The 12,144-nt window shown below is 44.7% G+C and overlaps 1 protein-coding gene and 1 long non-coding RNA gene across 5 annotated transcripts in view; one reads left to right on the forward strand and one right to left on the reverse strand.

Annotated features, from left to right (window-relative positions):
- Positions 1 to 10,006, reverse strand: part of FDX1 (ferredoxin 1) — a 33,530-nt gene extending 23,524 nt beyond the window's left edge. Inside the window, exons 1-2 of one of the 3 annotated variants that reach the window (XR_005359305.1) lie at positions 9,284 to 9,504; positions 4,325 to 4,449 (exon numbers count right to left, since the gene is read on the reverse strand). Coding sequence is in view for 2 of the 3 variants with exons in the window: in XM_038536239.1 (XP_038392167.1) it covers positions 4,325 to 4,449; positions 9,828 to 9,991 (289 nt within the window). In the remaining variant the exon portion in view is untranslated. Of the gene's footprint in view, positions 1 to 4,324; positions 4,450 to 7,160; positions 7,259 to 9,283; positions 9,505 to 9,827 lie in introns of those variants that run through there. The other 2 variants (XM_038536239.1, XM_038536240.1) reach the window with 2 other exon arrangements.
- Positions 9,869 to 12,144, forward strand: part of LOC119876291 — a 51,137-nt gene continuing 48,861 nt past the window's right edge. For both annotated transcript variants that reach the window (XR_005359307.1, XR_005359306.1), the window contains exon 1: positions 9,869 to 10,004. This is a non-coding gene — a long non-coding RNA (uncharacterized LOC119876291). The remainder of the gene's footprint in view (positions 10,005 to 12,144) is intronic.

Raw genomic sequence — 12,144 nt, forward strand, 5'->3', positions numbered from 1 at the left:
CACAGGTCCTGGTATACAGTGGCTGGCTGGCCCCAGGCACTGACTGCAGGGATGCAGGAAGTGGGACCCACTTAGATTTTGGGGGCACAAGTGACAGGAGCTCCTGATGGCACTGGAGGTAGGGGATTGGGGAGGAGGAGTAAGATTCTCCAGTTTTGGTCTTGAACCACTGAGCAATGCTCCTTGCCAACAGTAAAGCCCCGAGGAAGAACGTGTTTTGGGGGAAGGAAACAAAATCAAAAGCTCTTTAGGTATGTTGACTTTCAAATGCCTGTGTAATTTCCAAGAAGAGATGTCAAGTAGAAAGTTGGATCTTAAGTCCAGGGCTCGGGGAGAGGTGAGCTAACAATGTAAAGGGAAGACGACTTTATGGACATCTACACAGGATTTAGGGTCACAGAGGGATGCGATCACCTGGGGAGAAACATAAAAAGGACTCTGTACGTGGTCAGCTTCGCTATTGTAGGACTTACGACAAGGGCAACACTGAAAGAGTCTCCATTTTCAACATCAGGAATTAACCAAACAGCTGTCCCCAGGCTTCTTGACCTCGTTTCCTTCATCTTTATTCTAGAAAGTGGCTTAAGCTTAACTCTATCTGTAGTGAAGCCAGTTTAGTTTATCTCAAGTTTGTACTTAAATGCCAAAATTTCTGGACATGTTCAGGTCATTGATCCTTAAATCTTTTCTCCTGAGACCACATAAGTGAGTGCAGACTTCTCATCAAACTACCCAAGATTGTGGCATTAAATTTTCTATATTAGGTGGTAAGGGGAAAAGATTCTTCTAGTGGTTACCTCGGTGGGATGGGAAGCCTTTTTTCTTCTTTTTTAAGACTATTTGAGAGAGAGTGTGCATGAGTGTAGGAGCACGGGGAGGGGTGGAGGGAGAGGGAGAAGCAGGTTCTCCGCTGAGCAGGGAGCCCACGAGGGACTCAATCTCAGGACGCCAGAATCATGACCTGAGCCAAAGGTAGATGCTCAACCACTGAGCCACCCAGGTTCTCCTAAAATCCTATTTTCTAAGCACCTTTGCTTATAGAGCATCTACTCCTAAATTAACAGCACAGAATGTTAGGGGAGACATTCCAGAGTTACTGGTTTGGGAGTGCGTTCCAGTATGACACCATCCCCTGACGAGTTAGTGAACACTGTGCCAGGATATCAAGATTTCAAGTTTTTCAACAGCATAAAAGTTACAAGTTCCAATGCACACAAGTAACAGCATGGTTCACCTGCTCCTGTCAAAGATCAGGAAACACTTCTATTTATCTGCTGAAGTGGCTCCAACCATATGGCATTAGCATAAACAACAGTCTATAATTCACCATGATTGTCAGCTTTAAAATTAAGTGAATCTCTTCACATTTTAAAAATGGGGATAGATTCACACAATTTCAAACACTGCATAGAATATGAAACTTCAATATTTTCCTATCACCCTGACTTTACGTAATTCATGTTTGCATAAAATGTAACCACAATATAGGTCTTAAAAAGCATAGAAATGTTATTGGTAGTCACAGAGTAGTATAATGGATGAATTTTATTTTACATGTTTATTAAATTTTTCAAACTTTTCTACAGTGGATATACATTGATCTTTTAATCATAAAACAATGTTACTTTCTGTGTTTATACAGATTTTATTTCTTACCCCAATTTTTTAATTGTAGTAAAATATACATAACATAAAATATACCATCTTTTGCCATTTTTATGTATACGAGTCAGTGGCAGTAAGTACGTTAATTATGCTGTACAACCATCACCACTGTCTATTTCCAGAAGATACTCTTCATCCCAGATTCTTCCCTTAGTCTCTGGTGACCTACTTTGTCTCTCTGAATTTGCCCATTCTAGGTAACTCATGTACATGGAATCACAGAGTATTTGTCCTGTTTTGTCTAGCTTACTTCATTTAGCACAAATGTTCTCAGGGATCATCCACGTGGCAGGTTGTATCAGAATTTCACTTCTTTTTATGGCTGAATAATACTCCACTTTATGTATATACCACATTTTGTTTATCCATTCACCTGGGCACTGTGAATGCTGCTGCTAAGAACACTCCTGTACCTACGTGTACCTACAAGTATCCCAAGTATCTGTTTGAGTCTCTGCTTTCAATTCTTTGGGGGATATACCTAGAATGGAACTCCTGTATCACAAGGTAACTGTGTAACTATCTGAGGACCTGCCAAACTGTCTTCCACAGCAGCTGCACCATTTTACATTCCCACCAGCAAGGCATCAGGGCTCCAATTTCTCCTCGTCCCTGCTAACTCTTGTAATTCTCCCATTTTTCTGACAACAGTCATCCTGATGGATATGAAGTGGCATCTCATCATGTACACAGATTTTTATATAGAACAGACTAATGCAAATATTTATAACACTTTCTTAATATCAGATATTACTCTGAAGACACATATTAATTTAATCATGAAAGTCCTAGGAAGTTAGTACTATTATTATCCTTATTTGATAGATAATGAAAGTGAAACACAGGGAAGGTTGGTGATTTTGTCAAGTCAGAGATATTAAAGTATGTCACTACAGGGGCACCTGGGTGGCTCAGTCAGTTAAGCATCTGCCTTGGAACACAGATGTCTGCATTTTTAAAACTTTTATAGAGGTTCTGAAACTCAGTCCCAACCAAGAACTACTGCATTAGACTAAAAAATTCCTTATAATTAGAACTTTCTCAACTATTTCTGTGACAGGTGTTCACACAGGAAAGACTTTTCTTAGGAGAAATGGCAGAAAAGAAAAAGCGGAGCTTTGGGAGGTAGAGCTTGGGTTTGGGTCCTAGATCCTTTCACTGATTCCATGTATGACCCAGGGAAAATTAATTTCTCTGAGCCTTATTTTCCATATCTGTAGACAGAAGTTTAAAAGAACAAATCTAATTCTCAGAGTTGTTACAAAAACAGATGACATATGCTGGAACGTCATATGCACTTGAAGAGCAGTTGTTATAATTAACCCTGAAACTGAAGTTAAATTTAGAAATTCAGCAAATATTATGCACCATCAACTCTGAACAAAATCTGCTCTGTGAGGTACCTAAGCAAGAGCTCACCATCTCATACTGGAGAGGGGCATTCTCCTTGAAAAGGAACACTGTGATGAGCATTAACATAGACAGGCATGCTTATTATATGACAGGAAAATGGAGGAGGAGAAGTAATTCTGGTCTGGAAAGCTCTCTTAAAAATGCGATGTGAACAGTGCTTTGAGAGAAGCACATCAGATATACTCCTTGGGCCTTACTGCAGACCAATGGTTCTCAAACTTAACACGTATCATAATCATACAGAGGACCTGTCAAAACATTGCTGGGCCCTCCTGCAGACTTTCTGATTCTATAGGCCTGCTGTGAGGCCTGAGGATCTGCACTTCCCAAGTGACACCAATGCTAATGGTAAAGGGAACCCCCTTTGAGAACCACCACTCCAGAAAGAGAGTGTGCTTGAGCAAAACTATTAGGTTGTAAAAAAACAAAAGAAGACTAAGGAAGTGTCACAGACCGAAGATGTAATACCTAAATGCAACATGGGCTCCTGGATCAAATCCTAAAACAGAAAAAACATTTGTGGGAAATTCTATTAAGTCTAGAGTTTTTGAGTTATTCAACTAATGTTAATTTCTGTGTTTTGATTATTATACCATAGTAATATAAATTGTTAACAGTCGGAAGAAGTGAGCAAAGATTATATAGGAAAATTGTTTTCTGAACAAAGATATTTCCAAATATAAAGTTAAAACCAAAAATCTAAGTCAAAACTAACTACTCTTCTGTGATACAACATTCATTATCTCTAACCTGGTGCTTTCTTTTTTTTTTCTTTTTAAAGATTTTATTTATTCATGAGACAGAGAGAGAGAGAGAGAGGCAGAGGGAGAAGCAAGCTCCACACAGGGAGCCTGACGTGGGACTCGATCCTAGGATGCCAGGATCACGCCCTGGGCTGAAGGTGGTGCTAAACCGATGAGCCACTGGGGCTGCCCTAACCTGGTGCTTTCAACTCCACTTTCCACTCCCAGCTTAGGGCACACAAGTCATCATCAGTAATCAGGCAACAGACTTTGGGGCACATGGTTAATTAAATGTACAAAGAAGAGAAACACAGCATCACTCATATTCTTTATAAATGAGAATTTAACACTAACAATCCTGAATTTTAAAATTTTAACACATTTTGAATTTTAATGTTTTACTTAGCATGCTAACAGTTAAAATTCTGCAAAAAAAAAACACAGAAAGTTGAAGCCTACTTAATGGTTTCACTTATACATTTTAAGGAATGTTTCATACTCACCAAAGCCATCAATATCTAGATTGTTTTCAATCACAACATCTAGTAGAGAGTCACCAACTTTTCCTTTGGCTGTTAACGTCTCACCGTCACGGTTTACAAAGTGGACTGTTACTTTATCTTCTGAGCTGGAAAAGGAAGCAGTCGTTTTTATTTTTAGTGATTTCAAGATACTTGAAAATAATTGTTTTCAGAACTTGTAAGGCCAAAAAAATAGGGTGTGTACATAGGTGCACATATGTAAATATGCTCTTTATAGTATTTTCTTACCTTTCCATTTGAGGAGACACCACAAATCAGAGGAATGTCTATGTACCAATCTAGCAAAGAGGAAGCTCTACCTACTACCTTAAAAGAAAGAGCAACTACATTCCTATCAAGGCCACCTGTTGTGTCACCCCAAGGGTCACGGTCACATATCAGTCGCGTGAAAACATTTAGCAATCATCAATCATGAAATCTATGTTGCTCTTACACAGTCCTCTGAAAAGTAACATCTCTTTATGTAGTGTCCCTAAAAGATGAGACCATGGTAATGGAGAGCTTTTAAAAAGCAAATCACTCTGCTATCAATACAACACCTGTTGTACAAGTATCTGACAGGCACTGTTGCTGAGAGGCAGCAGTCTGATTATTTTCTAAGCATTTAAGTATCTCATTTTGGTCCACATCATGTACTCAAAAATCAAAGAAACTTAGATTTGTATTTGTTTGAATCAATGGGAAGATAGATATAACGTCTCTTACATGTTTTATTATAGAATATCATATTATCCATCAGAGTTAGCCAATGGACTTAAACTCCTTTCCCTTCTCACAAGTATCATTCCAAAATCTGGGAAAAGAAATAATATTAAACAGCCAGATGCTTGTCATCCACCATTGGTCATTTTTAATTTTTACCTCGTAACTGAAAAGATGTACTTCAGCTTAAAATAATTAGTTGCAATTTTCACTACAGCCAATAGATGGTAACAATCCATCAAAGGAAACTTTAATGTAAGTAAAAGCCTAGAATTATATAATTCCAAATTATCAAGTCCAATTATCTTATTTTACAAATGAAGCAACTGAAAGCCCCTTTCAAATAATGCCCTCCCTGGTAATTCAATGCTGAAAAAAGAAAATTCTACAAATTAGAAATGATCATATGTGTGTGTGGTGTGTGTGTGTGAGTGAGTGAGTGAGGGGAGAGAGAGAGAGAGAGAGAGAGAGAGAGAGAGAGAGAATGCCCCTCCAAAAGGGCCTGTGCTCTCCAACTTGTTTTCACAGCCAAAAAATACTTTACAAGTGAGTACTCCCGAACATTATTCATGGTTTCCAACTAGACAAGTGGCATCTCTGCCCGGCCGAAGGCTGAGAATGAAGATACTCTGGAGGCAGGGGCAGACCACTCTTGTGGTTACTAGAAGAGTAGAGACTAAAAATGGAGTAGACACTGACCTCAGAGACATGCAAGGGGCAGAAATAGGAGGTTCTGGTGACCAACTATATAAGGAAGACTGAGAGAGGGAGAAAACATTGAAATCTCCAGCTCTGGCACAAAGGGCCCCGGTTTTTTTTTTTTTTTTTAATTTTTATTTATTTATGATAGTCACACAGAGAGAAAGAGAGAGAGGCAGAGACACAGGCAGAGGGAGAAGCAGGCTCCATGCACCGGGAGCCCGATGTGGGATTCGATCCCGGGTCTCCAGGATCACGCCCTGGGCCAAAGGCAGGCGCCAAACCGCTGCGCCACCCAGGGATCCCAGGGCCCCGGTTTAACCTAGATTTAACAGAGACGGAACAGCTCTGGGGAAGATGGAAAGGCGTTCAGGTCTAAATCTGTTTTAATTGAGTTAAAAAATATATACTAAAAAAATAAAAAACAGATGAGAATGTGTGGAAGCCAGATGGAAATAGGGGTCTGCGTCCAGCACTGCAGTCTAGGGATCGGACACTGACAAATGCCAGTGGCTAAAGCTGTGAGAATCCCATCACTGATGTGTACCACTGAAAGCCAGAGGTCTTACCGCTGGAACACTATACAGTTAAGTTTACGGCATGGAAATCTCTTTTATAGCAGACGCCTCTTCTGTAAAACCAGCGTAACATCTAGGTTCTAGTTTTGACAGTGGAGGCAAGGTACTTCACGCAGAGGAGAACTCAACAAATGCTGATTAAGAACTTTAAGGCCTCCATCCTGCTGTTGCTAAAAAGCCTAACCTATGTATTAAAGGTGTACCATCCCCAGAAAAATACTGCAGAGTAAGAGCAATAAAAGGTTTGCCAAAGGATCCGAGAGGAAGCAGAAACGAGAGAGGAAAGGTAATCCTGCAGTCGACAGTATGGAATGCAAGAATCAGATGTGGATTCTAGTTGCAGTTCTGACACATGCATGAGAGGACCATGGGAAGCCACTTACTGCCTAGTGGATGAGATGGGGACAACAGTGACTTCACCACACTCTTGAGACAATGGAAGTCAAGTCTGGGGAAACGTTGTTCCTTAAAGCATCATACACGGGTACTTTGCCCAAAAAACATTCTCCATTTGCTATCAGCAATTGGCATTAGTGGGTTTTATATTTTTCCCCCAATTCTAAGAACTAAGCAAAAAGCTGTTCCCCAGAATAGGACTTCATGCACTGAGAAATAAATACAATCCTTCTAAATCTTCTACCATCATCAACTAATCAGTCAGCATCAAAGCAACTCTTCCCTTCACTTGCTACCTTTTCCTACTGCCATTTATTCTGCTCAACCACAGCAGACACTTTAACAAAGGTGTCATGGACTGTGGTGGTTAAGTTTGTAAGAGACCTCTCATGGGGAGGGGAGTGATAGCTGCTGATACCCACCTTTTCACCATACAGAGTGGCCCAGGGGGTAGTTGGTCCAAGAAAAGGGCCCCTTCATGAGTCCCTACTTTCAGAGCCACCATAACTCTTCCAAATGACCCTATGGGCTAAGGAATTGTCAACTATTACGGTACTCAAGAAAGCAAGTGAAAACTACGGGAGTTGTAGTTTCCTAGTCTGCCAGCTACTTAATATGAAATTTGTATTCCCTACCCCACCTACCTCCCAGAATTTTCTTGAGAGTGAAATACAATTTTTGTGAAAAGCCTTTGGAATTGAAATCACTACAAAATATAAAGTATTGTGTCGGGGTATTCTGGAGCAAAAGGATTTTCTTCAACTCTCAGTTACTGATAACTTAGCTACATGCTGAACTTCCCAAAACGGAACTACAGCTTCCAGGCTTCTCCATCCGGCAGAACTTTGTGCAAATCAAAGATGTTCTATACTGGGCAGCCTGGTGGCTCCGTGGTTTAGCGCCACCTTCAGTCCAAGGCATGATCCTGGAGACCCGGGATGGAGTCCCACATCCCACTCCCTGCGTGGAGCCTGCTTCTCCCTCTGCCTGTGTCTCTCATGAATAAATAAATACAATCTTAAAAAAAAAAAAAAAAAAAAAAGATGTTCTATACCTGCAACGTCCAATACAGTTGCTATGACCCCATGTAGCTGCTGAGTACTTGACATGTGTCCAGTGCAACTGGAATACTGAATCTTTTCATTGTATTTAACTTACATTATCTTAAATAGCCACATTTCGACTAACCATAGTCGAAAACACAAGTCTCAATAGTAAGAGCTGGAAAGTCTAGTGGTAGCTCCAGAGTCTGTGATACAAGGCACAAGGCCATCCGTTGAAACTGTGCCAATGAGGACGAAAGCAAGATTATGAGGGAATAGAACAGATGTGATTCCCTTTAAAACAATTTGGTATATCCAAGTTCAAACTTAATAAATTTGGGGGAGACAGTCCCGCATTTACAAAAGCATTCACGTTCCCTTTATTTTTTTAAGATTTTATTTATTTATTCATGAGAGACACAGGGAGAGTGGCAGAGAGAGAAACAGGCTCCTGGCAGGAAGCCTGATGCGGGACTTGTTCCCCGAAGCTGGGATCAGGCCCTGAGCTGAAGGCAGACGGTCAACCGCTAAGCCACCAGGCATCCCCACATTCCCTTTAAATACTAGCTTCGTAAATATGTTTGATATACGTCCCAATTTATACACAATTTTTCAAGAATGTATCAACTGTAGAAAGCAAGACATGCATGTAGAGAGGTCAAGGCAGGGAAGTCTCAGGGAAATAGGGACAAATAAATCTGGCTTGCCTTCCCCATTATCTCCCTCATAGTCCATTCAACGACAATTTCTTGAGAACACATTACCTAATAGTAAGATTAAGTTCTCAGGGAACTTATCAAGAAACCAGACAAGGCAGCATACAAACCCAACACTCTCTCCTTCCAGTTCTTCTATCCTGCTACATGACAGCAAGAGATCAGAGAGCTGTTCAGAGACCTGCATTACATGAGGCTCTGCCACACTGCCACACTCTGAAAGGATGAGTAAATTTTCTTTGTTACATCGAAGGGGATCGTGTATTTGAAAAATAAACATATCTCCAAACTATAAAGCTTCAAGACATCTGGGGGCAATTTTTTCACATCTCTTGCAGCATTTAACACAAAACAGAGCACTGCGGGCTTAAGGAGCTACTGCTAACAGTGGCATCTTCTGGGCCCACCCCATTTGCCAGGCAAGGCTACCTGTATTACCTGACTACTCCTTCAAATGACCCTCTGAGGCCTATACTAGTGCTATGCTCCAGTTACAAACGGGGAAACTGAGGGGCACCTGGGTGGCTCAGCGGATGAGTGGCTGCCTTTGGCTCAGGTCGTGATCCCAGGTCCTGGGATGGAGTCCCGCATCAGGCTCCCTACAGGAAGCCTGCTTCTCCCTCTGCCCACGTCTCTGCCTCGCTCTGTGTGTCTCCCATGAACAAACAGTCTTAAAAACAACAACAAATGGGGAAACTCAGATCTACAGTGATGGAGGAAGTTAGGCATCAAGTGCGGGAATCCCGCTTAAAACCCTGCCTTGCCAGTCCAAGGCGAGGCTCTTACCCGCTAGAGCTCAGGGAGGGGCGTCCAGGGCCTGAAGGGCACAGGGCGCGTGTATTCTAAACAGGCGTTCCCCTGCCAGGGAGCTGTACACACAATGTCCTAACGGGCCCGGGGAAAGGTCCAGGACGAAAGCTGCCGGCCGGGACACCGGGGGGAGCATCCTACGAAGGTCACCGCAGCCTGCGGGCAAAGCAAAGGTCGGCGCCGCGCCAATCCCCGGAGCTGGGCGGCGGCCGCGCGCGGAGGACCCGGGGGCGCTGGGAAAGGGAGGGCCGGGCCCCGGGGAAGGAAGCCGCGGCGCGACCCGAAGGGAGCCACGGCCCCCGAGCAGCGCCAGGGCCGCCGCGGGCGAGGGCCGAGCGATAGCGGACAGCACCCGCGACGCCGGCGGCCGGGAAGCGGCGGCCGAGCCCGCGCCCGCGCCCCCGCCCGCGCCCCCGCCCGCGCCCCCGCCCGCGCCCCCGCCCGCGCCCCCGCCCGCGCCCCCGCCCGCGCCCCCGCCCGCGCCCCGGCCGCCCGCATGCGCACGCAGGGCCGCGCTCACCTGCTCCGCGCCGGCGCCGACGCGCTGTGCGTCCGGGGCGCCCCCGCGCCGCCGCACCGGCCCGGGACGGCGCGGGGTCCGGCCAGCAGCCCCCAGCGGCGGGCAGCGCCGCCGACGCTCAGGAAGGCGGCGCGCAGGAGCCCGGCGACTCCCGCGGCGGCCATGGCCGGAGGTCGGGTGAGTCCCGGAAGCGACGCAGGCCGCACGGCAGCGGCCGCGACAGGCTCGGCGGGTGCGGGCGGGCCGGACGCCCGGGGAGGCCGCGGGGAGGAGCGCGGCGGCGGCGGCGGCGGCGGCGGCGGCGGCGGGGTCCCGCGGGGCCTGTTCGTGCGGCGGCCGCGGGCTGCGCGCGCCTTCCGGGTGACCTATAAACCCGGCGGCGCCCCCAGGGCGGTGCCTCCCGCTGCCGGTTCCCACGCCTCCCGGGTGGGCGTGGCCTCGAGGGGGCGGGGCTGCGCGCGGGCCGAAGCGCCTGGGGTCCCGACTCACCTGCTGGGTGCAGCTCGGCGCAGCTCGGTGCACCTCCGTGCTCGTGGGCGTGCGGGAGGAATGAATGGTGAAAGCCCGACGTGCAACAGAAAGATACGGGGAGGGCACCAGGGTGGCTCAGTGGTTGAGCGTCTGCTTTCAGCTCAGGTCGTGATCCTGGGGTTCTCCGATCATGCCCTACATCGGGATCCCGGCGGGAACCCAGCTTCTCCCTCTGCCTAAGTCTTTGCCCCAGTGTGTGTGGGTGTCTCATGAATAAATAAATAAAAAGCCCTACCCCCTCCCCGCAAAAAAAAAAAAAAAAAAAGGAAATATAAGATAAAACGACTCACAGGGAACACCACTTCTGTTACACGCACTTCTCTCTCCTCCTCCCTTTCAAACAAAAACGAAGGTAGGCGATTATCATCCCCGAGTTGGAATTAGGGTAAAAGGGGAATCTGGGCATTGGCAAAGGACAGTAGGAAACCTCACAGTGCCAACAGACTCCATACCCAGAGGAACAATAATGAGCATAAACTATAAACGATGGCAATAATGAACAAACTCGAAGATACTGGAGAAAACAGCTAATAATCCACGGTAAATAAATGCTTGTTCAGTGCATGAAATCCATGAGTTTGGAAACTTTTTGATGAACTGAGTTTTTTTTTTTTTTAAGCCTTCTACAAAACCCAAGAAGGATGAATTTAGAAATACATGTTATCTTGATTGATACATTATGGTGGAAAGAGCATGGGCTTTAAGGTCAGAAGTAGCAATCAGTGTTCAAATCCAAGGTCTACCACTCTTGACTCTGAGACCTTGGATAAATTCTTCTCCTCGAGGATCAGAGTTTCCAAAACACTTCAGTACAGATAAGATGTTCCAGTCTCCAGGGCCATTCTGAGGGTTACAGAAAAAGAGGCACAATGGCATAGTGCGTCACAAACATTAATGCAATGACTTCCTGGGCCCCCTCCCTAAGGCCATCTTTAAAGATGCTAAAGGCCAAAGTCAAGTGAATATTGCAGATTTGCTAAACACAATAAATGGATTTTTGAAGAATATTCAGAGCAAGAAAGTATAGGCCTGAGTAGTTTCTGGAGACAGTGTGTGCTGGGCATTGAACCTGATTCACAGAGAGAGGGCAGACGTTTGGCTCCCAGATTGCCTAAATTTTCCCATAAAGAGAAAGACTTTCAGGCCAGAAAGGGCACAACAAACCCTAACAAGTATTTGGAAAAAGGAAGTTGTAAAAGAACAGTTACTTTTTTTTAATATGAGATCAAATCTTCAAAGTGAGATGAATTCTAGGAAGAAAATGGGAAAGGAGGGGAGTGCAGACCTTCTCTCTCCTCTCAACAAATCCAACTTCAGGTGGGTTATGGGGCTTCCAGCTTTGTGCTTGGTGGAGTAGTTTGTATACATTTTTCTTTCTTAGTAGCCCCCATACTACTAATTACAGAGCTTTGAGCATATCATGTGGTCAGTAAAAATTTATGAATAAATTAATGTCGTCATGTAACTTCTGTTAGTAATCATGGCAATTCATGAAGCAGTTACATGAAAATTAGAAATGGAAAAAATGATCTCTGGTTTTCAAAGATGGCTATGGGTTGATTCCAAAGATTACGAATATCAGTTCAGCAGTATTCCAGAGGGGATTTATAAACTTGTGATGCCTGAACACAGATTTAAAAAGCAGTATAGAATTACTAAGGAAAAGCTTCTGCCTATATATTTCCCCATCTTATAAAATTCCCATCTGCAGGGTACCTGGCTGGCTCAGCCTGTAGAATTCATGACTCCTAATCTCAGAGTAGTTAGTTCAAGCCCTACCTTGGGT

This window comes from Canis lupus, chromosome 5 (assembly GCF_011100685.1).
Source record: "Canis lupus familiaris isolate Mischka breed German Shepherd chromosome 5, alternate assembly UU_Cfam_GSD_1.0, whole genome shotgun sequence".
Lineage (NCBI taxonomy): Eukaryota > Metazoa > Chordata > Mammalia > Carnivora > Canidae > Canis > Canis lupus.